This window comes from Sminthopsis crassicaudata, chromosome 1, assembly GCF_048593235.1.
Source record: "Sminthopsis crassicaudata isolate SCR6 chromosome 1, ASM4859323v1, whole genome shotgun sequence".
NCBI classification, from domain to species: domain Eukaryota; kingdom Metazoa; phylum Chordata; class Mammalia; order Dasyuromorphia; family Dasyuridae; genus Sminthopsis; species Sminthopsis crassicaudata.
In genome coordinates, this window is record NC_133617.1 from 48,171,426 (window position 1) to 48,195,663 (window position 24,238).

The 24,238-nt window shown below is 42.4% G+C and overlaps 2 protein-coding genes across 3 annotated transcripts in view; one reads left to right on the forward strand and one right to left on the reverse strand.

Annotated features, from left to right (window-relative positions):
* The window catches only part of FBN3 (fibrillin 3), a 100,979-nt gene extending 88,989 nt beyond the window's left edge, over positions 1-11,990 (forward strand). For both annotated transcript variants that reach the window (XM_074301669.1, XM_074301675.1), the window contains 7 exons: positions 630-752; positions 1,465-1,581; positions 2,945-3,073; positions 3,464-3,583; positions 5,669-5,900; positions 8,539-8,710; positions 10,460-11,990. In XM_074301669.1, the coding sequence (XP_074157770.1) occupies positions 630-752; positions 1,465-1,581; positions 2,945-3,073; positions 3,464-3,583; positions 5,669-5,900; positions 8,539-8,710; positions 10,460-10,798 (1,232 nt within the window). In that variant the 3' untranslated portion in view covers positions 10,799-11,990. The remainder of the gene's footprint in view (positions 1-629; positions 753-1,464; positions 1,582-2,944; positions 3,074-3,463; positions 3,584-5,668; positions 5,901-8,538; positions 8,711-10,459) is intronic.
* An 857-nt stretch (positions 11,991-12,847) lies between these two features.
* CCL25 (C-C motif chemokine ligand 25) lies at positions 12,848-23,977 on the reverse strand. The gene is made up of 6 exons (XM_074284017.1): positions 23,913-23,977; positions 22,532-22,635; positions 16,039-16,156; positions 14,604-14,719; positions 14,120-14,215; positions 12,848-13,201 (listed from the first exon to the last, which is right to left on the reverse strand). Exons 2-6 carry the CDS (start codon positions 22,590-22,592, stop codon positions 13,149-13,151), a joined length of 444 nt encoding a protein of 147 aa, XP_074140118.1. The 5' UTR covers positions 22,593-22,635; positions 23,913-23,977; the 3' UTR covers positions 12,848-13,148.
* Between the last annotated feature and the right edge of the window lie 261 nt (positions 23,978-24,238).

The window sequence follows — 24,238 nt, forward strand, 5'->3', positions numbered from 1 at the left end:
TCCATCCATACATTCATTAATACTCAACAAGTGCCTCATCTGATGGGTATTGTGCCAAGTTTATCTAAAACAGACCCTGCCTTCACAGGACTCACAGTTTAAAAAAGGGATAAAACAGAAAGCCAGATCACTATACTGTATAATATTCTACAATAAATGTGTCAGAGAAGAATAGGCAAAATATCAGGTAAAGTGTGAGAGGAGGAGAGGTTATTACTTACCAAGGGGGTCAGGGAAGAGAATCTAAAGTTTGCTTTAAGGGATGCATGATAATTTAACAGGGAAAGAGGGAGGGCACTCCAAACCTGGGGAATAGTGTGAGTGAAGTTGCAGAAGTGATGAGAGAGTTAGGGGATGTTTGGTGGACAGACTAGAACATAGAGTGCATAGGAAGGAGGAACAAAGGATAAGACTGGAAAAGGAGGGTAGTGCCAGGTTGTCAAGAGCCTGAAATGCAATGTCAGGCTGAGGAGTTTGGGTTGGGGAGGCACAGAGATTTTGGAATGAGGGAGCAGTAGGAGGGCTCAGGGAAGGGGGATTGGTTGGGATGTGAGGAAGAGAGGCTTGTGGGATGGGGGAGTCCCCTGATGTCTAAGTGCTCTGATTTCTCCACCCCTACCCCTATCTAGATGTGGATGAGTGTGAACAATCTCCAAAGCCTTGTAACTTCCTGTGCAAAAACACGGAAGGCAGCTTCAAATGCTCCTGCCCCCGGGGTTACCTCCTCCAGGGAAATGGCAAGACCTGTAAAGGTGACTAAACATTCTCTCCCTTGACCTGGGCAGTTGAAGGTTTTGACCTGGGAGGAGGGAAAGGGGAGGACAAGGGCGATTAGATATGAGTCATTTGTCCATCTCCAGCTTTTCAGGAAGCTCCTGGCCCTGGAGTCCTCTCTCAGGCCCTGTTCTTTAGGGACCCCATGGGACACTTAGTAGAGAGGGGCAGGGAGGGAGATTTTCATACCCATTCCTGCCCAGAGTATTTTTTTCCCCTTTGGTTGCCCCCATCCCCTCACCTAGGACTGGGAAATGAGAGTGATCTACACTCCCCTGGAATGCCCTGGGGCTACCAGTTTGAGCTGAGCACTGTCCTCCATCTTCTGTAGGCCCATCTGAGGATAATAAAGGGGCCACAGGCTGGGATCCTTCAGTGCCTTAGATACAAGTTGGTATAGTGGAGGGGGAGGGGGATAGAAAGGGAGGATGAGGTGGAGAGGGTGGCAAGAGCCTTGAACTTGAACTCAGAAAACCCTGGTCTGGAACCCTGGCTCAGACACTGGCTGTGTGGTCATAAGCCAAGTCTTTTTTCCCATTTCTGGTCCTTTGGTTCCTCATCTATAAAATGAGGTGACTGAATTCCATGCCCTCCAAGGTCTGTGCCAGCTCTCAGGCTCTGAGGAGCATATTAGCAGACAATAGCCCTTGGATTTCCAGTGGTGGTTCTCATTATCACGATTTTCATTAGATCTTGATGAATGTTCCACCAAGCAACACAATTGCCAGTTCCTTTGTGTCAACACTGTGGGGGGCTTCACCTGCAAGTGCCCCCCTGGATTCACACAACATCACCATTCTTGCCTTGGTGAGTCACCCACCACTCTGGATGGGAGGCTGGCGGGGTACGGGGACAGGGGAGGGGTGGAATTTGCTGCCCCAGTACCTTCTGGCCCTGGTTCCCCTCAGGACTTTGTCAATTAAGCTGGTCAAACCCAGCTGACCACGTTTATGGGCCCCTATTCCATGATGATCACAGCTCTAGACCGTGGGGATATAAAGAGGGAAAAAAAACTATCCTTGCCTTCAGAGAGCTTACATTCTATCGGGGAACAATGTGGAAGCACATATACTTATGTACAAGGAAGTACAAGGTAGAGGGCTGGTCCTCAAAGTTGGGTGGTTCAAGAGGGGAGGAATGTGACTTTGGGCAAGATATTGTTCACCAATGCACCCGAAGATCCTCAGTGTCAGAGCAGATGTTCATCCGCAGGCAGATTGGGCGTCCCTCAGCAGCTGCACTTTGTGCTGATAAAATCAGAGATTGTGGTCCTCCCCATCCCCGCCACCAAAAATACAAGATAATTTAGTGTGGGAGAGGGAGGAGCCACCAGCTGGGAATCAGAGTACGCAAGGCATCCATGGATCCAAAATGAGATAACTAACAGAAACCGGGGAGTTGCAGAGAGTGAAACATGAGTGTCCAGGCAGACTGGCAGGAGCTTGGAGACCTGTGGGAACTGGAGAGCAGAGAAGCCAAGTCAAGAGGAAAAGGCCCGTGATTTTCAGCCTAAGTAGGCAAAGTAGTTCAGTTTGACCAAGACAGAGACAGCATGAATGGGAGGAGTGTCAAAGGAGGCCTGAAAGTTTGGTTGAAGCAGAGCCTTGAATGCCAGACTGGAGAGTTTGTATTTTGTCCTAGTGATAACAGGAAAGCAATGAAGATTTTTGAGGGATGGAGGCGACACAGTTAGATCCAGTCATTAGAAAAATTAATTTGTCAGCTCTGTAAAGGCTAGATCTGGAAGCCTGCTAATAGTCAGGATGAGAGGGAATGAGGTCATGATCCAAGTTGATGGCTAAATGAGTCAAGAGGAGGACATGGATGCAAGAAACTTGGATAAAGCTAAGCCAGTCAGAGCATGGAGAGCAGCAGACCCTGACATCCATTATTTCTGGCTCCTCAAGCCAGAGGCTGGGGTTGGGGGAGAACGTGGGACTCTCAAGGAGGAGTCAGTTACTGTTTGATCACTGGTCCATGAGTTGTCCTAGACCTCCAGGAGTTGGGAAGGATAAGACCAGGTGGATATCCCTCCCTCCCAAGCTTGGTACAGGACAGAGAGGAAAGGCCCTGACTGCTTCCCCCCCTGCCCAATCAGAGACTCAGGACCACCTCCACAATGCTCGTTTCCTCCCCCCTCTCATGGATACCTTCAAACCTGTTCTTGCAGACAGTGATGAGTGCATGGCCCAACCAGGTCTCTGCGGAGCGCAGGGACTGTGTGAGAACACGCCAGGCAGCTACAGCTGTCAGTGCCAACGAGGATTCTCTCTGGATAGCACGGGACTCAGCTGTGAAGGTGAGAGAACGGCTCAGGACCTGGAGTCTCAGTCACGGGCTGAGACCAGGGAGGGGAGAGCCTGAGATTCGAGAAGGGCTGGGGCTCAGGAGTAAGGTGGGTATTTGTTACTAGAGAAAGCATGGGGCCGTGGGGAATTTTTCTGAATGTTTTCACATTCTGTGAAGATATGGGTAGCATGCAAATTTACATATACATGTACACACATGTACAAATTTACATGACTACATGTACATGGTCACCAGTTCTGTAGTTGGGGGCTCAGCGGTTTCTGCCTTCTACTACTGGGAATTAACAGTGTTTAGCTAAAGCCTTCTCTCATGGCAGAATGGGGGTCTGCTAGGACAATAGGACCATAAGCTGATGGGGCAATGGGCCGTTCTCTTACAGATGTAGATGAATGTGACGGGAGTCACCATTGCCAGCATGGCTGTCGGAACATGGTGGGCAGCTACCGCTGTGGCTGCCCCAACGGCTTCACCCCTCACTCCCAGTGGGACCAGTGTGTGGGTGAGTGCTCGGGCCCCTGAGTCCTGGAAAGGGGAAACATTCTGGGATCTTACAGTTTAAAGCCAGCAAGGGATCTTAGGAGTGAATCGATAAAGTCAAACCCTCTATATTCCAGAGGAAGAAACTTAAGACCTCAAGCTGGGCAGGGACTTGTCCAGGCTTACGCAGGTTGTTTATGGCAGAACTAGGATTTCAATCTAGGTTTCCAGAATCCAAATTTAGAGTACTTCTTATTTTTTTCTTTTTATTTATTTGTTTGTTTTGCTGAAGCAATTGGGGTTAAGTGACTTACCCAGAGTCACATAGCTAGAAAGTATTAAGTGTCTGAGGTCAGATTTGAGCTCAGGTCTTCTTGGATTCAGGGCTGGTGCTCTATCCACTGTGCCCCCTAGCTGCCTCTTATTTTCTTTTTTTTTTTTTTTAAATAGTATTTTATTTTTCCAAACTCATACAAAGATAAGTTTTCAACTTCTATCCCTGCAAAATCCCAGCTCCAAATTTCTCTCTTTCCTCCCCCCCACTTCCCAAGACAGCAAGCAATTTGATATGGATTAAACATGTAATTTTTCTAAACAAATTTCCATATTTTTCATGCTGTGCAAGAAAAATCAGATCAAAAGTGACAAAAACACAAGAAAAAAAAAAACAACAAAAAAGGTGAAAATCCTATGCTTTGATCCATATTCAGTCTCCATATTTTTCTCTCTGGATATGCATGACTCTCTCCATCACAAGTCTATTGGAATTGCCTTGAATCACCTCATTATTGAAAAGAGCCAGTCCCTCATAGTTGATCATCACATAATCTTGTTACTGTGTACAGTGTTCTCTTGGTTCTGCTCATTTTACTCAGCATCAGTTCATGTAAGTCTTCTCTGAAATCAGCCTGTAGAGCTTTTTTTTCTACTACACAATATTGCCTATTAGAAGAAGCCCAAGGATGGAAAAGGGTGGAGGAATTACATTAGGAAATGGAGATCATATCAGAACAAAAAATTTAAATTTATTTCAAAAACAAAAAGAAAAAAAGAAGCCAGAAGAGACAATGTACCCTTAGAGACACTTAGCATAAGCTCTGATCAAGGAAAGGCAACCAGAATGCTTAGGGGTGGAGGTAGTTGAGAAGGGAAGAAATCAGGCCAGAAAAACTAGAAAATTTATCCTGAAGAAGAAAAGACGGGGGAGAGGGAAGGGGCAGAAGGGGAGAAAGAAAGGACATAAAGATTTGACTTCTTGTTCTTAGATTTTTATCTCCCTGATCTCTGGCTCCCTACAGTACTCCATTGAAACTCTTTGACCCAGAGCAGCAAAATATAGTGGGGCTGATGATATTTACCTTCTTTACCATCAGAGAAACAAATGAACAGTTAGCAAAAATCAGAAGCTATTCATGAGCATGTTTCTTCCCTTGACATTTCCACACAGCATCTTCCCTACATGTTGCTGCATGCTCCACCTGACCACAGCTTGTGGTCCAGAAAATAATACAGTCCCTCTTCTCCATGACAACCCTTCATATGTTTAAAGAGAAATACCATGTTCCCCTACACCTGAGACTCTGAATCTTTTCTTGTGTTCTGGATCCTTTCAGCAGTCAGTGTGGTGAAGACTGTAGATCCCTTCTCAAAAGCATATTTCTAAATTAAATTAAATTAAATTTTAAATTAAATAAAATACATAGGATTGCTAAGGAAATCAATTATTTTGAAATATGGTTATCCAAGTTAGTGCCCTAGCTTTGAGTGTTCCATTGATCTCTTCCCACTATTCAGTAACCCTTTGTAGTCAATATCCCTCTCCATCAGAGCAATACATTTCAAGATGATTGTCTCAGGCAACTTTCAAAAAACTTATCCTGGGCACCCAAACTGCTAATTCTAGTTCTGGTAAAGCTATTTTCTCTGACATTACCCACAGTCTCCTAATGGTCTTTTCTCTGCCCTTATCTTCCTGGACCCCACCCTTCTATGGGATTAACTCCTCTGCCTAGAGCTCCATCCAAGTTGGGGGACCCCAGCCTGAGCCCTGGCCCTGTCCTTGGCCCTGGGACCAGTCCCGGTCCCAAACTCTACTTTCTCTTTCCAGATGACAACGAGTGTTCCAGCCCCACAGCCTGTGGCTCTGCATCCTGCTACAACACCCTGGGCAGCTTCAAGTGCGTCTGCCCTTCTGGCTATGACTTTGACCAAGCTTTTGGGGGCTGCCGGGATGTGGATGAGTGCTCTGCCGGGGGCAGCCCCTGCAGCTATGGCTGCTCCAACACCAATGGGGGCTACCTGTGTGGCTGCCCGGGTGGATACTTCCGTGCTGGACAAGGGTGAGTAGATTTTTCTCCTCCAACATACAAATCTCCACACACCTACAGAGGTCCATAGGAAAAATATTAGCCATTATTCATTCCCACCCATCCCATATGAGAACTTTATTATAACATCCTTCTCTGCTTAGAAACCTCCAGGACGTGAACATCCCGAACATCCCAACCTCTGCCAGGAAATAGTCCCTTCCACTCTGGGGTAGCCCTTTTCATTAGGAAAGTTTTTATAGCACTGAGTCTCAATTTGCCCACTACATTTTCTTTCTTTCTTTCTTTCTTCCTTTCTTTCTTTCTTTCTTTCTTTCTTTCTTTCTTTCTTTCTTTCTTTCTTTCTTTCTTTCTTTCTTTCTTTCTTTCTTTCTTTCTTTCTTTCTTTCTTTCTTTCTTTCTTTCTTTCTTTCTTTCTTTCTTTCTCTCTCTCTCTCTCTCTCTCTCTCTCTCTCTCTCTCTCTCTCTTTCTTTCTTTCTTTCTTTCTTTCTTTCTTTCTTTCTTTCTTTCTTTCTTTCTTTCTTTCTTTCTTTCTTTCATAGTTTTTATTTTATATGCATGGGAATTTTACAACAGTGACAATTGCCAAACCTTTTGTTCTAATTTTTCCCCTCCTCTCCCCCCTCCCCATTGGCAGGTTGACCAATACATGTTAAATATGTTAAAGTATAAATTAAATACAATATATGTATACATGTCCAAACAGTTGTTTTGCTTTACAAAAAGAATTGGACTTTGAAATTGTGCACAATTAGCCTGTAAAGGAAATCAGAAATGCAGGCGGACAAAAATAGACGGATTGGGAATTCTATGTAGCCCACTACAATTTCTACCAACTGCTCCTAGTCCTGGCCTCTAGGGCAAAAGAAAAATAATACAGTTCTTTTTTTTCCATGACAGCCCTTCATATGCTTAAAGAGAAATACCATGTCCCACTAAACCTGAGGCTATGAAATTTTCTTGTGTCCAGGATCCCTTTGGGCAATTAGGGTAGTGAAGACTATAGACACCTCCTCAAAAATGCATTTCTAAATAAAATAAAATTAAATTAAATTCATAGAATTATTAAGGAAATTAAATCTATTGAAATATGGTAATAAAAAAAGTGCATTTATCTTACGTTAAGAAATCCTGATCTTCCCTTTCTCTCATTCCCTGTTCCTTTTTACTAATAGTTATATCACATGAATTAAAGATCTTTCACCATTCAATTCTTATTGCTCTGGATGCTCTCCTACTCAGAACTACACACAGGAGTCCAGGTGGGGTCTGACCAGAGTAGGATATGACACCTCTTTGGCCTGGACACTATCATCTCCCTTTTGGAACAACCTAAGATCTCATGTTATTTTTATTTCTACCATGCTTTCTTTTTTTTTTTCTTTTTTTTTAACCTTCTCAATGTAATTTCTTTTTTTTTAATTTTTTTATTAATTTTTATAATTATAATTATAATTATTTTCTTTGACAGTACATATTCATAGGTATTTTTTTTTTTTACAACATTATCCCTTGTACTCCCTTCTGTTCCAAATTTTTTCCCTCCTTCCCTCCACCCTCTCCCCTAGATGGCAGGCATTCCCATACATATTAAATATCTTATAGTATATCCTAGTCTACCATGCTTTCTATTAAAATATCAGTTATCATTGGTAACAGCATCGATCTGTACTTGGAAGGGACCTTCAAAACCATCTGGTCCATGCCCTTCATTTGATAGATGAAGAAACTGATTCTCAGAGAGGTTAAGTTATTTGCATATGGTCACACAGCTATAAATGTTGAGTCAGGATTCGAATCCAAGTCTATCTGACTCCAGATTGAGAAATCTGTCCCCTGGTGACTATTTGGTGATGTTGTAAAAAGGATTGGACTAGCTTATCCCTGAAGTCCCTTCCACCTCTGAGATCCTGAGGTTCTATGATTCTAGAGTTGTGCTGCAGGTGGCCTGCATCCACTCTGTATATGCGGGTATAACACACCTGTGTATGGGCACACATAGCCACGGATAAGCCTGTGTGCTTACCCCCTCACATGCTTCTACATGTATGCAGATCCTCTCTCTGGGGCCATGAATATGGCTTACTGGGACCACTTCCCTTCCATTCTTACAAGAGGGGACCTAAGACAATTAGTCACATTATTAATTAAGGGCTTGCTGTGTATAAAGCACTGTGTGAAGCCTTGAGGGAACAAATAAAAGGGGGGAAATCCCAGCTCCCAAAGAGCTTATATTCTAATGGAGGAGGCAACATGTAAAAAGCTATATGCAAGGGCAGTTAGGTATACATAAAGAATTAATGAAGGTAATGTCAGAAGGGAAAGCGCCAACAGCTGGGGAACCCAGAAAAGACTCCAGAATTAAACAAGATTTGTGCTAAGTATCAGGGAAATAGGGAGGTAGAGATAAGGAAGGAGAGCAAGAGTGAGAGACAGCCAGAGCAAAGACAAAATTGTGTACAGAGAAGAGCAAGGTGGTTGATGTAACGGATTTTAGAGTGTATGGAGTGGCGTTGGGGGAAAGTGGAGAAGAGGCAATTTGTATGTGCCAGAAAAGGGGCCTATAATAGTAGTATCTAGGCTGGATAAGGGTTGGGTTCTCTGGGACCTGGGGGCTCCTCTGACCCCAACTGCCTTTCCTGGTCCCAGGCACTGCATCTCAGGACTTGGCTTTGACAAGAATTCTTATCTGCCAACCCTTGCTGAGGAGGAAAATGAAGAGAACCTGCTTTCTCCTGACACCTGCTACGAGTGCAAGATAAATGGCTATTCCCAGAGGAGCCGGCAGCGCCGACACACCAATGGGACCCAGAGACACCAGGTAATGGGAGGAAGCCTACTCAGTGCAGTCAACAAGCACCTACTATGTGTCAGACACTGTGCCAGGAGCTGGGAGAGGGAGAGAGGTGGGGGCTGGACCTGTGGTTTTTTGAGTATAGAAAATGGTAAGGAAACTTCCCACGCAGGTAGTGCAGTAGAGAGAGTCCTAGGCCTAGAGTCAGGAAGACCTGAGTTCAAATCTAACTTCAGAATTCACTATGTGACTCTGGGCCTTCTGTCTGCCTCAGTTTCCATATATGAAATAAGCATAATAATAGCATCTATTTCCCGAGTTGTTGAGGATAAAATGAGATATTAATTGTGAAGGCCTTAGCATATGTTACGTTCCACCTATGTTACCTCTCAGGCAGAAACACTAAGATACTACTCTTAATTTGGGGCAACATACTGTTAATTTTAGTTCGAATAAATTTAAGCCAGACTAAAGATTGTTTCTAGTTCACTTTCATTGAGTGTCTATGTGGTTCAGAATCTGTTTCTCTAAATTGAAATTCAAGTTGTATAGACATTTATTTATTACCATCTGTGTGCAGAAGAGCCCTGTCCCCAGGATTCAGGGGAGCGTAATTAAGCTTGGCATAATTATGCATAATAATTAAAGCTTGGCCCCTTCCTTTATGGACCTCACACTATATTAATAATAACCCACATTTATAGAGAGTCTGAAGACTAGTAATTCTCCTACATTATTAATAATGAGAAGTCCCACTTTAAAACTTAAACAGCTTTCAATCCTTTATTATAAATATAATACTGCTGCTATTTTGGATATTATCATATGTTATTAATAATAATGATGAGTCCCATTTCTGGAGCCCTTTATTATAAATATACTACTACTGCCACTATTTATGGTTATTGTCATATGTTAATAATGATAAGCCCCATTTCTAGAGTGCTTTACTATTAATATGCTACTACTGCCACTACTTATGGTTATTATCATGTTGTAAATAATAATAATGATGAGTCCCATTTCTAGAGTGCTTTATTATTAATATACTACTACTGCCTCTATGGTTATCATCACATGTTGTTAATAATAATGGTGAATTCCATTTCTAGAGTGATCTCTTAACTACTACTACTTCTGCTATTTATGACTACTATCCTATGCTATCAGTAATGATGATTCTTGTTTCTAGAGTGCTTTATTATTAATATGCTATTATGGCTGCTATTTATAGATAGTATCATGTGTTGTTAATAATGATGAGTCCCATTTCTAGAGCCCTTTATTATAATATGCTAATACTTCCCTATTTATGGTTATTGTCATATGTTAATAATAATGATGAGTCCCATTTCTAGAGTGTGTTATTAATATGCTACTACTGCCACTACTTATGGTTATTATCATGTTGTAAATAATAATAATGAGTCCCATTTCTAGAGGGCTTTATTATTAATATGCTACTACTGCTGCTATTTATAGTTATTATCATATGTTGTTAATAATAATGATGAGCCCCATTTCTAAAGTGCTTTATTATTAATATATTACTACTACTGCTATTTGTGACTACTATCATATGCTGTCAATAATAATGATGATTCCCGTTTCTGGAGTGTTTTAAAATGTATGAGGCACTTTCATAATAGCCCTAGGAAAGTGACATTCCTCAGGCTCACCCAGCTAGGACTGGGAGCAAGGTTTGGCCTGAGTCTTGTCTGTGGGATCCTCAGGGCCTATGCTCTAACTATCTTGCCTTCTTTCTCCTCCCCACAGATGAGCCTGGCCAGTGTAGACACAGAAGCCCCACTGGCCATGGCCTTGAACCTCTCAAAGCTGGGCCCCAGGGAGCATATCCTGGAGTTGCTGCCTGCACTGGAGGCCCTGGAAAACCGGGTGCTGTACATTATTGCTCACGGCAATGAGGGAGGCTTCTTCCGCATGCAACACAAGGAGGGCCTCAGCTACCTGCGCTTGGGGCGGAAAAAGCCTGGCCCTGGGGCCTACGAGCTGGAAGTCATGAGTGTGCCCAGGCCGCCAGGGGATGACCTGGGAGAGCAGGCTGAGGAGGGAGGCCAAGCTCTGAGGCTGAAACTGCAGCTCCAACTCTACTAGCCTGGAGGCCCAGGCCCCAGGCCTGCCCTTACCCCTGACTCTGACTCCCCCTGGCCTACTCCCTCCATGTCCCCTCCTCCACAAACACACACACACACACACACACACACACACACACACACACACACACACACACACACACACATACACACATACACACACATGCCCCTGTGAATCTTGGGCTCTGGCCCTCCCCTTTACTCTATACTGTTTTTCCTCCCTGGGCACCATCCTTCCCTGCTACCCACAGCGTTGCCTAACTCTCCTGCCTGGCAAGCCACTCCCTTTATTCTCCCCTGTCCTTTCTCTGCTGGCCACTGCCTTCACCCCATGTAGCCCAAACCACCTGGCCTCCCTCTTCCCTGCAGAGGCTGTCTCAGGCCTGTGGAGAGGGGAAGGACAATCCTGCTCATCTTGCTGGATAGCACCAGGCTGGAGCTTTGGGGACCCTCTGTCCCCTTAGCTAGCTTGGAGTGTAAGGGCATGGGAACAGAGAGAGATTTTGCTAAATTTCTTTGGAAATGTGGATCCAGTCTCCTGCAAGGGGGAAAGGGGCAGACCTTTAAAATCGACCTGGCTCAGGTTCTGCTTTTTTTTTTTTTTTTTTTTTTTTTTTTTTTTTTTTTTTTTTACACCTTGGTGCTTCTCCCCCTTTATTCCCAAGGGCTTCATTCTCCACTACCACCACTGGACATCAGCCATGAGATCTGAGAGTTCCAAAAGGCAGTCCCCATTTCCCAAACATCACTGCCCTCCCTCAGACATGCACATAGTGTGCTGTCCCCTCTCCTCCCCAAAGCCCTTTCCACTTCCCTTCTCTCCCCAGTTTGTCCCTCATCCTTATCCAACCTGTGTTTACTGTATCTTGGTTATTCTCAGACTTGAAAAATGTCTGTATCGCACTGAGACCGGCTCCAGGGAATCAGAGGGTCAGGGGCCGGTTTCTGAGGGAGCTTCATTCAGACTAAAGGAGCTTCATGTGAATGCCAGTCCTGGGAGCTCCTCAAGGCAGCTGGGGGTAGGGATCGGGGCATCGGGTTATTAGCAGAAGAAGCCAGATTTGGAGATGTGTCTCCATCCCGGTCTCCCACCCCCCACCCTATCCCTCCCCTGCCAGGAAGGCTGGGGCAGGGCTCTAGGGACCCTGTTTTGTATTAAAAGAAATGGCAACAATAAAATTATTTTGGGTTAAGTTTGTCCCCTTGTAAGTTCTTGGTGAAGCTTCTGATTTCACCCTGTGTACACTGCCCTCAGCCTTCCCCTACCTGCCACAATTTTTGCCTGTCATTCAATGCCCAATAATGATATCGGCTGCCTCGAGAAGAAAAGAGTTCCCCAGCACTACAGGTGATTAAGTGGAGGCAAGGAGATTAGTAGTAGTTGAGGATGAGGTTCCTGTTCAGATATTAGTGGGATTAGGTGACTTCTGAAGCCCTTTCCAAGTTGGAGTGTCCCAACTCTAAGTCCCTTCCAGATCTAATGTGTTGTGTTCTAAATCTTTTCAAAGGTCCCTTCTAACTTCAGCATTTTGTCTAGGGAGGGAAATTTGATTCCCCATTTCCCCCCAGTTCATTTGATGTAGTCATGAGATGTGGTTGCAGATGATAAAGTTTTAATGTGTTAACAAAGCATTCAAAACTGTGAATCATGAGTCTTATGATGTGTGAACCCTTTCTCCAATGAGTCATTAGAGAGTGAAAATTGGTTTTGTCTTTGCTAGACTTTATATAGCTAAAATTGGAAGAATTTCTGTTGATTTTGTTTGTGCAAAATTTTTAAAATTTAAATGTAATCAAAGTTGTCCATTTTGCCTTTCATAATGTCCTCTAGTTCTTCTTTGGTCATAGATTCTTCCCTTCTCCATAGATCTGATAGGTAAACTATCCCTTGTTCTTCTTGTGGTATCATCCTTTATGCCCAAATCGTGGGCGCATTTTGACCTTATTTTGGGATGGGGTGTGAGCTGTACATCTATGCTGAGTTTCTGACATTATATATACATTTTGACCTATCTTAGTACAATGTAAAATGAAATCAATTTTTCTTTTTTTTAGAGTTTTTTATTTTCAAAATATATTCACAGATCATTTTTCAATATTGATGCTTGCATAGCCTTGTGGGAAATCAATTTTTCAGCCAACATGTTTACCTTACAACTAGTAAATAGCTAAGTCAGAATTCAAATCCAGGTCTTCCTATTTCAAGCCTAATGTTCCTGAAGCAATAAGTGGGATAGTTTCACTGTAAAAAACAAACAAACAAACAAACAAAAAACTGTGAAGTGGAGTGGTAGAAAATGAGAAAGGTAAATAGGAGCAAAATTGTGGAGAGAGGTCTTTAAATGTCAGGCTTATCCATGAAGCCCTAGGGAAGGTTTCTGAGTGGGGGTGAACTTCATGGATCCTGTAAAACAAAAGAGAAAAAAAAAAAGGTGAGCAGCACTCTAGTAAGAGCAATTTTCCATTATCCTGCTGCCAACCTCCGTCTTATCCTTATTTGCAGAGGAGGGTCCTTCCTCTCTTCCTTTACCCCTCCTGACCCCTGGGTGGAAAGCAGAGATTCAGGAAGGGAAATAACTGAGACCGGCTCAAGGGTCTCACTGAGGAGAAAATACAAACAGGTGAGTACTTCATTAGTGAAATCCATATATTGATCTGAGCCAAAGTTTGTAAGGCAGCAGGAGCAGCTAGGTGGTGTGGTGGATAGAGCATCAGCCCTGAGGTCAGGAGGACCTGAGTTCAAATCCAACTTCAGACACTTAACACTTCCTGGCTGTGTGACCCTGCACAAGTCACTTAACCCCAATTGCCTCAGGGGAAAAAAAGTTAAGGAAATAAGGTAGCAATAGCACTAGATGTCTCTAAGTTAATTAGTTTCCACTCCATGGCTACATTCTAGCTAGGTATTAATATTAAGCAGAAACTAACAGTACCAATCCATTAATGGCAACACAATTTTATAATTGTCTAGTTTGTAACAGATAGTTCCTGATACAGCCATTCCTTGCCAAGACCATCTTATGTTTATTTTAGTCAGGCCTCCCAGAGTGATTGTACTCTTGTGCCCGCAGCACTTCTTGGTACTTATCAGGTCGACACATCCCATTCTCAGCCTTGGTCACAGGGAATGGTGAGCCCGCTGCAAATCAATCCACAGCTGCACAGGGAAAAGCTGCACAGCTGGCCCTCTACAGATAACCTGATCTGGTCAAGGTCAAAATATTTGGACTCGCTAGGCAAAAAGATGGCATTCCAACATTTGACTGGAGAGTTCACAATCTTCTCTTCCCCAGCATAGCTCCTTCTCCAGCTTTCTGCCTACCTGAGATGTGTTCCAGCCTCGTATGGTTCCTCCTAATGCGGTGTACTTGATGGGGCTGAACACCCTGGGCCAAGAGCCTGGCTGTGTTACTGTTTCCTGGGGAGACCAAGACAGAGTGAGGGCCCGATGACCCCAAGATAGGCACCTAGCATGTATATGAATATGTGTGTGTGTGTATGCATGTGATTGAGAAATAAATATCCTTTTGTTAAAAGGGATAGCCCAATGGGAAGAAGAAGGAAAAAGAACACATTGAGAGCATTTCTTAATGTACCACTGAACCAAGCACTACAGATACAAAGAAAGGCAAAAGCAGAGTGCTTGCCTTCAAGGACTTACAGTCTAATGGAATAGAAAGACAATCAGTGTCAATAAATTAAGATGTAAATTTTTAAAAATCTGAAACATGGATCTGAACAAACAAACAAACAAACAAACAAAAAGATCAGCTACACACATTAGAACTTGTGCTTTTCTCACCCACCTCCATGGACCTTCTTGGAGCCCTGGAAGGTTTTCCTTTTCAGCTGCCTAATCTTATCCTGGACCCATTTCTCGTCAGGATTGACACAGATGACGTTCTTTCTCCTAAATTCAAAACTGAAAAAAAAAAAAAAAAAAAAAAAAAAGAGTCACTAGTTAACATGGGAGGGCTTAGGGATGAGGAACAAGGGGTGTACTTGAAGCCTAGAGTTTGAGAAGCAAAGGGATGAAGGGTCTCGGGGCTGAGAGACCAGAGGGACAAGTGCTGGAAATTGGAGCTCTGGGGGTCAATAGGCAAGTGTGTAGGGACTTGGAGCACCAGCAATTGGGAATTGGGCTTGAAGTCAAAGGCAAAAAGTGACAAAAGTTAAGGACTTGGAGAGTTAAGGAACCAAGGAGACCAAGGATCAGTCAGGGAAATTGGAAGCCAAAGGCCAAGGAGTTTGGAAATTGAGAGATTTGAGGCCTAAAAGATCTGAATTCAAGGAACTAGGGACTGGGCCTAGGAAGTCCGAGACTTGGGAGTTTGCAGTCCAAGAAATAGCAGAACAAAAATGGGATGGAGCATGGTGGAGTGTCCAGAGGCTGCAAGTCAAAAGACTTAAAGGACCAGTAACTGGCAACTAAACACTTAGGAGGATGGATCCAGATCATAATTGGGGGGAGGGGTTCTGATTGAATGGAATAATCCCATAAGCCTTCTAGAGAGGGATCTAGAGAGGAACCAGGGAAGAAAATGAATCTAGAATGAAAATGGGAACAATAGTGGAAGGAAACCTCATTATGGCATTGAAACAAGCTAAAGTTTCTTCTTTTTGTCAATCCATTCCTATCCCGAGAAGGAACATAAATATATGAAAAGGTCTGGGTATCAAATGAGGATTACAGGACTACTTGTTCTGATCAATCAATCAATCACCAAGCATTAAATGTGCTAAGTGCTTGGGACAAAAAGAAAGGCAGAAACTGCCCCACCTTCAAAGATCTCCCTATCTAATGGGGCAGAGGAGGGGATAACAAGTACATCTATAAATATATTCTCCTATGCAGAGGTGGCCTAATCCAGCCTTGGACTAAGGGGGAGGGCCATTTTCAACCACCCACAGCTCTCTCTATGCCTCAGTTGCATCTTGTTACTCCTCCACTCCAGCCCAAGCAGCATATCTAGGAACCTTAGTTTCTTATGCTTCCCCAGCCTCTTGGATCACACTGGAGCAGACACAACATCAGCAGCCTGATACTCATGGCTGCTTCCATGTATTTACTTCAAATCCCCCTGTGCCATCCCTGTGGGCAGTTTGGAGTCCTAGGATCAATCCAAGATAAAAGGGCTCTTAGAGATCATTGATTCCATTCCCCATGTTAGACTAGTAAGATAAAAAACCCTAAGGAAGAAAGGGAATTTCCTATGGTCACACAGTTGAAAGGGCACTCACATGACAGCTCGAATATTGCAGCTCCCATTCATCTCTTGAATTTTGTATCCCCTGATATTCCGTAAAAGGGCTTGTTTCCTGGGTTTACTATATTTCAAACAGCAGTCTTCATAGATGCCTATGGACAACCAGGGAACCATTGATTAGAAACATGGAACCAGAAAGTCAGAATTAGAAGAAATTGGTAGTTGTGTGCATTCATTTTACAAATGGAGAAATTGAGTCCCTGAGAGAAAAAGGAACTTGTCCAGGTTCACCTACTAGTGGAAATAAGATGCAAACTTACGCCTCCTGACTTCCAGGTCAAGACTGTCAATTCCTAGAAGGCAGGGGAACATGGGATTTACAGGCAGAAGGGACAAGACACCATTTGGTCCTTTTGCAAATGAGGAAATGAAATTCTGGGAGGGGAAAGGTTAACTCAAGAACCTCACCAGCCAATCTTTTCAGTCCACTAGGCCAGGGGGTTTGAACTAATCAAACGAAGCCCTCCAGGCTCTCTTCCTATTACCTTCCTTAATTTGAATTTCAACTCCCTATTAGCCATTTTTGTTCTGTCCTTTCCAGGGCAAGCATCATTCCCTTTGGCAGAGAAAACAGAGGGAATCTCATTATTCCTTATCCATTTTACCTGAACAATAATCTTTCATTCTCCTTTTCCTTAGTGTATCTAAATCCTCTTCCCCTCACCCCAACTCCTTTTGGGGGACTGTAGTTAATACAATCGCCAGCCCCTGTTCATTTGGAGCTTTTGCACTCTGCTGCTATTCTGATAGAACCACGCCATGCTGCTTCTGGGTCATTTTTAATTACCTGCTCCTCTATCCATCTTAAAAATCTAAGTTAGTCAGTGTTCTCTGTGTATTCACACTGGCCTGTTCTTATGTGCCTTCAGAATTTCAGTCTTGAGGGTGCCCGCACTTCCCTTGGACTGCCTCCACCAGCCTAATCTTCTGCCATCAGATCCTACTTAATCTTTCAACCCTCTACAATCTGATATCCCAAGATCTAGGGAAAGGGTTAGCTTTCCTCCTCTAACACAAATTCTAAGAAGGAGTGTTCACTTCCCAGTCCAAGGTTTTCTGTTTTCTCTTCAGCAACCAGTTCTTCCTTTTTATTCAGAATAAGCTCTAGAATACCAGTTCCCTTTGTTACTTCCTCTAACTTCTGAAGAATGAAACTTGTTAAAAACAAGCCAGTAAGCAATTAACTGCACTGCTTTGGGCAAAGAGAGAACTCCAGCATATATCCAGATAGTTGAAATCCCCCTGCCCCCATTATTATATCTAGCCTTTTATGTCAAAGTTATGATCCACTTCATGAATTTGTGCAATTCCTCCTTGGTCTGTCACATGCTTTGAGCACATATTGCCTCTGTCTATCCCTCTACTAAGCTTTATCCCAATGCTCTCCACCAAGTTTTCCCATTCTGATTCTTGGATTTCCATCTGATTTAAAATTATTTTTAAAATTCAATTTTATTTTATTTTCAGTTCCAAATTCTCTATTTTCTTAATATTCAGAGCTGTACTTTTATCTGTTTTCTGTTCTTTTCTGAAAACCACATTCTGGTCATGTGTCCCAATCTACTATGGCTCAGTGATATCTATAAGGTAACTCCTGCTTCCTTGAACTAATGGTGTTAATAAAGCTCATCCTAAATCAGCATAGTATAATGCAGAAGTGCCCCCACAATTCTAGAGTAGCAACCAAACCAGATTAAAATGTAATTGGGAAATGTCTAACAAAATAAATAAAAATACAATACAACATAGATAATACTCTTTTGTGGTTTTCTGTTTTCATTTCATTTAACACCACTGATATGGTAGATAGATCACTTGGAATAGGGAAGATCTGGATTCAAATCCAATTATGTGACCCAGGACAAGTTTTTAACATGACTTTGTTTTAGTCTGTTCTCTGTCAAATGAGGAGTTGGTTATCACCTTGGAGGTTCCTTCCAGTCTGTCTCTCTGATTCTGATAGGGGTGTGAAACTGTGTTCCCTTTTGATCTATAAAATTAACACTGTAATTCTGTCCCCATTGATTCCTGACCCTTCCCCCCAGATTCCAGAGAGTCTATGAGAGCATATATTTTGCCTGCCAGTACTCCTGTCTACTGAGAAGACATTCTCTTCTCACTCCATTTCCTTTTTTTATTATTATAGCTTTTTATTTACAAGATATATATATGTAATTTTTCAGCATTGACCCTTGCAAAACCTTCTATTCCAACTTTTCCCCTCCTTCCCCCAATCCCCTCCCCTAGATGACAGGTAGACCCAAACATGTTAATTATGTTAAAGTATACTCCATTTCCCTAATAGAACTTTGCCACTGAAGAAGTCAGTTTTTTTTTAGCAAAGCTGACTTCTCATCCAACAATTAACTTCCATTTTTGCCACTTAAAACTTTGGGTTGTGAATTCTTTCACAAAGGACCTGCACCAACCAAAAGGGAATTTCCAGAATTCTCTGACTACCACTAGAACCCTATCATTTCTGTGACTTACTCAGGATAACACTGCCAGAATGTCAGATGGAGGAACAGAAAGGAGAGACTTCAAATACAGCTCTAAAACTGTGATCTTGCTCTGATTTCAGGCCAAGTCTCCTCATGCTACGTCCAGTGCTATTTTTACTTCATCACATTCTCTCAACTCCCTAATGCTGCCTCTCCATGACTGTCCTCCCAAGAGAGACTATAGGAAAGTGACCCAAGCCCTGATACCTATATTCAGTGCACTGGGAACCTGGGGGAAATGGGGAATTGGGCCCAGAGAGGAAGGAAGGGATAGAACTTATACCTCCAAAGAACTAGAACAAATAAGGCTGCCCAGAAATGCCAGGGGTCAACTTTGCCTCTTCTTTAGGTGTAAGAAAGAGGAAACTCTCTTCTTTCAAAGAATTAGAATACTGGGAATATATAAATGAGGAAGTTTGTGAATTAAAAAAAATAAAAAAAATTTTAACATGAGGAAGCTAAAGATCAGGAAGGGAAAGGACCTCAAAAAGCAACATACAAATAATAAGTGGCTGAAGAAATATTTAAATCCAGGTCTAGTCTTTCCTATACCCCACTGTATTTTCTAGATTTAAGTCTTTGGTTGCGAGTCTCCCCAAAATTCCCTACTTTTACTCCCTTCTCCTGATTCTGCTGTCCTCTGAACTATAAGAGCAGCTAGATAGTCCAGAGCATATGGACCTGAATCTAAAGTCAGGAAAAGCTAAGTTCAAATCCTGGTTCACTTATTAGCTGTGCAACTTTGAACAAGTTACTAAAATTCTGTTTGCCTCAATTTCCTGATTTGTAAAATGAGGGTGGGAGTGGGGTTAAAACTCTATTGCCTCTAAGGACCTTGCCAGGTTGAAATCTATGATCTATCTTATGACTAATTAGGTTAAGGGTAAGTAGTAGATACTTTGTCTTTGAGTCAGACAAAGGAAAGTCAGGGTCAAGACCCCTTTATTCCTTTAGCTCCATCTTCCAAACCAGCTTCTGGTCCTATGTGAGTAGAAGTATAGATAGGAATAAGGAAGCTGTCCCTGAGTCAACATCTCCTGCCACTGATAATGGGATACTGGGATGGGAAGGTAGAGGGGAAAGACTGCCCAGAAGCTGCTCCGTCAGCTCTCATTGGAAAAAAACCTAAAATTCAACTAAGTGGTCATTCAGGACAGAGATGGGAGGTCAGAGGTTGGGATTATTATGTGATATAGGAGTGAAGAATAAGGATGTCCTTCAGAAGCCCCAAATTAAATCCCTCCTTCTCCTCTATGAAACCAGGACACTTGGTCTCCAGGAAAGAACTCAGACTTAGAGGCAGAAAACCTAAGTTCTAATCCCAGTTCTATCATTGTCAAGGCATATATATCCCAGTCTCAGTTTCCCCATCTGTAAAACACAAAAGTTGAACTAGGGACCTCTAGAATCTCTTCCAGGTTTGGGATTCTGGTCTATAGCCTATGTTCTAAAGTCCCTTCCAGATCTGCTTTCCCCCCATTCTAAGATTAGAAGTCAGAGGATCAGAATGCCACAGATAGGGTTTGGAGTCTGGAGTAAAAAACACCTAAGTTCAAAACCAGCCTCAGATACTTAGTAGCATGTAACCCTGGACAAGCTACTTACCTCTGTCTACCACAGTTTCTTCAACAATAAAATGGAATAATCATAGCATCAAATGAGACAACAGATGTAAAGTACTTTGCAGACCTTAAAGTACCATATGAATGCTAGCTATTATTAACTAGAATTTAGAGAGACAATCTAGTTCAAGAATTTTGGCTTTGGCTCATAGATGCCAGGTTTTTGGAAGAAGTTGCATGGAAGGAAATTAGATCCTTATTTTCAGTAGAATTTATGGCCTTTCACTTTATACAGAACTGCTTCCCCCATGATCCCAAGTACTGTGTCTCCGTTTTCCCCAAGAGCCTGGCCTCTCTATCAGATTGTGAACTTTTAGAGAACTGAGACTCCACCAATCTTATGATCTCTGAGCAGGGAATCAATAAATGTTCTATAAGATAATTAATGAGGTCCACTCTAAGATAGTGAGAAGTATTTTGAGTTCAGAGACTATCCTGTCCTCCTTCAGGAGGATCAAAGAAATTGAAAGTTATTCCCTGGGCCCTTCCTACTATAATCAGCAATATGACTGGGTGATAAGGCTTGGGGGGAGGGAGAATGGGGGACGCTGGGACTGAGAAGAAATCTCTGTCCCTACCCCGCTCAAAGACTGAGGAAAGAAATAGCCAAAGATCCAGGAGTTCCTCAACCCTCACCCCTAAACCAGAACTTTCCTGTCCTATAAGAAGGTCCTGGTATCCCATGTATAAAATGGAAGTTCTGGCTTTCCTGGTGGTAATGGCTCTGAAAAAATACAACAAAGGGAATTAAGTTAGTGGCTACCTTTTGAGTTTTGCTGGTCACTGCTCCTCCTGATCTCATTAGATAAGCTACTCTTAGAATCAGAGGGGCTGAAAAGATCCTCAAACCTATGGAATGGGGAAACTGAAGTCTGGAGAAAGTAATCTGAGGCATCCATGAAATGTCAAAGCTGGAAGGACTTTAGAAATCCCCTAATCTAAACACCATCCCTTCAAGTTCTCCAGAGGGAGAATTTGCCTCGGTTTGCCTAACTAGTAAATAGAGGAGCTAGGATTCAAAATTTTACTCTTATGACTCTAAATTCAGAATTCTCTCCCACAAGAAAGTCCCTCAATGACCCTTATTTGTAGTTTAGCACTTATTCCCACTGGAATATCTATTCCCCTAAGGGTCAGGAATCACTGAGTTATAAGTGACTAGCCAGAGAGACCTGGAAGGAGCATTAGAAATCAATTAATAGTGTTGGATTTAGAGCTGAAAAGTTATAATCCAACCACTCTGTTTTATATATGAAGAAATTGAGAATTAAAATGATACACCCAGGATCACAGAGATAGTAAGCCTCACATTTAGGATATGAACTGGGATCTACTGGCTCCAAGTCCAATCTAATTCATTTGAATAAACATTTATTACTGACTCTGTGCCTGACATTGTATTAGGTGCTATGGATACAATAATTAAAATACTGACTATGTGTCCAGAATTATACTAAATGCTAGGTTTACAAAGATTAAAGCACCAACTATCTGCCCAGCATTGTGTTAGATGCTAGGGATACAAGGATTAAAGCATTTACTCTGTACCCAGTATTGTGCTAAATATTAAAGTTACAAAAGTTAAAGCACTGACTGTGTGCCCTGCATTGTGCTAGGATACAAGGATTGAGAAGTATCCTCCAGTGAACAAATTGCACCAAATAACCTAAGGTAGTACAGAGTCCACAACAATGAGGCAATAGAATAGGGGTGAAAGAGAACAGGGAGAGGCTTCCAAGGGGAGATGGCTGAGCTTTGATTAGCTAGGCAGGGAAAAAAAAAAAAAAAAAAAAAAAGCAGAAAAGAGCAGAGGCAAAGAGATAAAGACCAGAATTCAATTGGTGGAAGATGCAGAGGCAGATTTAGATTTGATTCAGGGAGGAAAAAAAAATTCACAGGCAACTGGAGAGTATATGAGGGCCTTTCTCACTTGAGGTCTTCCGGCTGAGTCTTAATGATTTCTCACCGTCCAAAATGCTATATAAATATCAGCTATTTTTTACGTTGCTTTTTTGTTCATGGGATTATGAATCTTGAGCCAGAAGACACCTGAGAGACCTCCAAGTCTAACCTACTCACTTAACAGATGAGAAACTGAGGCACAGAGAGGTACAGTAATCCATTATACCATACTGCACCATAGGTGAGGGAAGGGGTGGGATCCTATATGAATACAAGATGCCTTTTGAGTATTTCCTTCCCTACTTCCATTTGCTGGATGTCAAGTGTGGTGAGAATATACTGGGCTAATAGCCAAGATGGGTTCAGATAGGATCTGATATCCCAGGAATAGGTAGTAGGGAGGGGGAATTCCCCAGCTTCATGACCACACGGGGATGGGTACCTTGACTGTAGACAACATGGATCAGAGCCACGAGGAGGCTAGTGAGTAGCTGGAGATTCATTCTGATAGCCACCTTCTCCAGCTCCAGACAGTCCTGCACAATCCTGCACAAAGAGAAAAAAGAGAGAGCAGGTAAAGTTGAATCCCCCATTCCAACAGCTCCAAATAGGGACCCAATTCTTCAGGGCCTCCTTGGCTAGAGTCTTGCTAAAGAAATAAAAGTGGGGGGGCAGCTAGATGATGCAGTGGATACATTACTATCCTTGAAGTCAGAAAGACCTGAATTCAAATCTGGCCTTCCTATGTATGACCTTAGGCAAGTCACTTAACCCCAATTCCTTCAGAAGAAAGAAAGAAAGAAAGAAAGAAAGAAAGAAAGAAAGAAAGAAAGAAAGAAAGAAAGAAAGAAAGAAAGAAAAAAGGCAAGAAAGAAAGAAAGAAAGAAAGAAAGAAAGAAAGAAAGAAAGAAAGAAAGAAAGAAAAAAGGCAAGAAAGAAAGAAAGAAAGAAAGAAAAAGGCAAGAAAGAAAGAAAGAAAGAAAGAAAAAGGCAAGAAAGAAAGAAAGAAAGAAAGAAAGAAAAAGGCAAGAAAGAAAGAAAGAAAGAGAGAGAGAAAGAGAAGAAAGAAAGAAAAGAAAGAAAGAAAGAAAGAAAGAAAGAAAGAAAGAAAGAAGAAAGAAAAAGAAGAAAGAAAGAAAGAAAGAAAGAAAGAAAGAAAGAAAGAAAGAAAGAAAAGAAAGAAAGAAAGAAAGAAAGAAAGAAAGAAAGAAAGAAAGAAAGAAAGAAAGAAAGAAAGAAAGGAAGGAAGAAGAAAGAAAGAAAGAAAGAAAGAAAGAAAGAAAGAAAGAAAGAAAGAAAGAAAGAAAGGAAAGAAAGAAGAAAGAAAGAAAGAAAGAAAGAAAAGAAAGAAAGAAAGAAAGAAAGGAAGGAAGGAAGGAAGGAAGGAAGGAAGGAAGGAAGGAAGGAAGGAAGGAAGGAAGGAAGGAAGGAAGGAAGGAAGGAAGGAAGGAAGGAAGAAAGAAAGAAACAAAAAGAAATGAATACCTATGCTCTATATCCCCAATTATTCACCCTCACCTCAATCCTCAGGGTTTTTGCCTACATGGACATGCCACAAAAACTCCTAGACACTCATGCTAAATTCTTGAGCTACCAGGATTCAGAACTGGAAAAATTCATAAAGACAATTTTGTCCAATCCTCTCATTTTTACTGATGAGAGAAACTGAGTTTGAAGAAAAAGGAAAAGGTTTGCCGGAGCCAAATAGTAAATTACAGTCAGCATTTGAACCCAGATTTTCCAACTCCAAATTCGATAGATTTTCCTCCTATGCCACAAATGTCTGCTCTAGCACTTGAGTTTTGTATAGCCTCTGTACTTACCAAGTGCTCTGAGCTCTCCCAGACCTTGTGGCTCCCTAGGACCTCTACCTATTGTACAAGGAGGCTGGAGATGGCTGGCACTTTCAGAGACTGCCTCCTTATAAGCAGGGCCTCCCTACAGCCCTCCCCTGCTTCCCACCCACCATGGACTCTGTTCCAACAAGCCCTGGCAATCAAAGGCCCTCCCCTCAGCAGCTCACTGTCTTCTCTGCCAAGAAAAGGCAGATTTTGTTGGGAAGAGACTTTGTATCAGTCATCTGCAAACCTGTGCACCTTTGATGGCATGCCATGGGGAGTACAGAGGCAAAAGTGGTCCTAAAAGGACA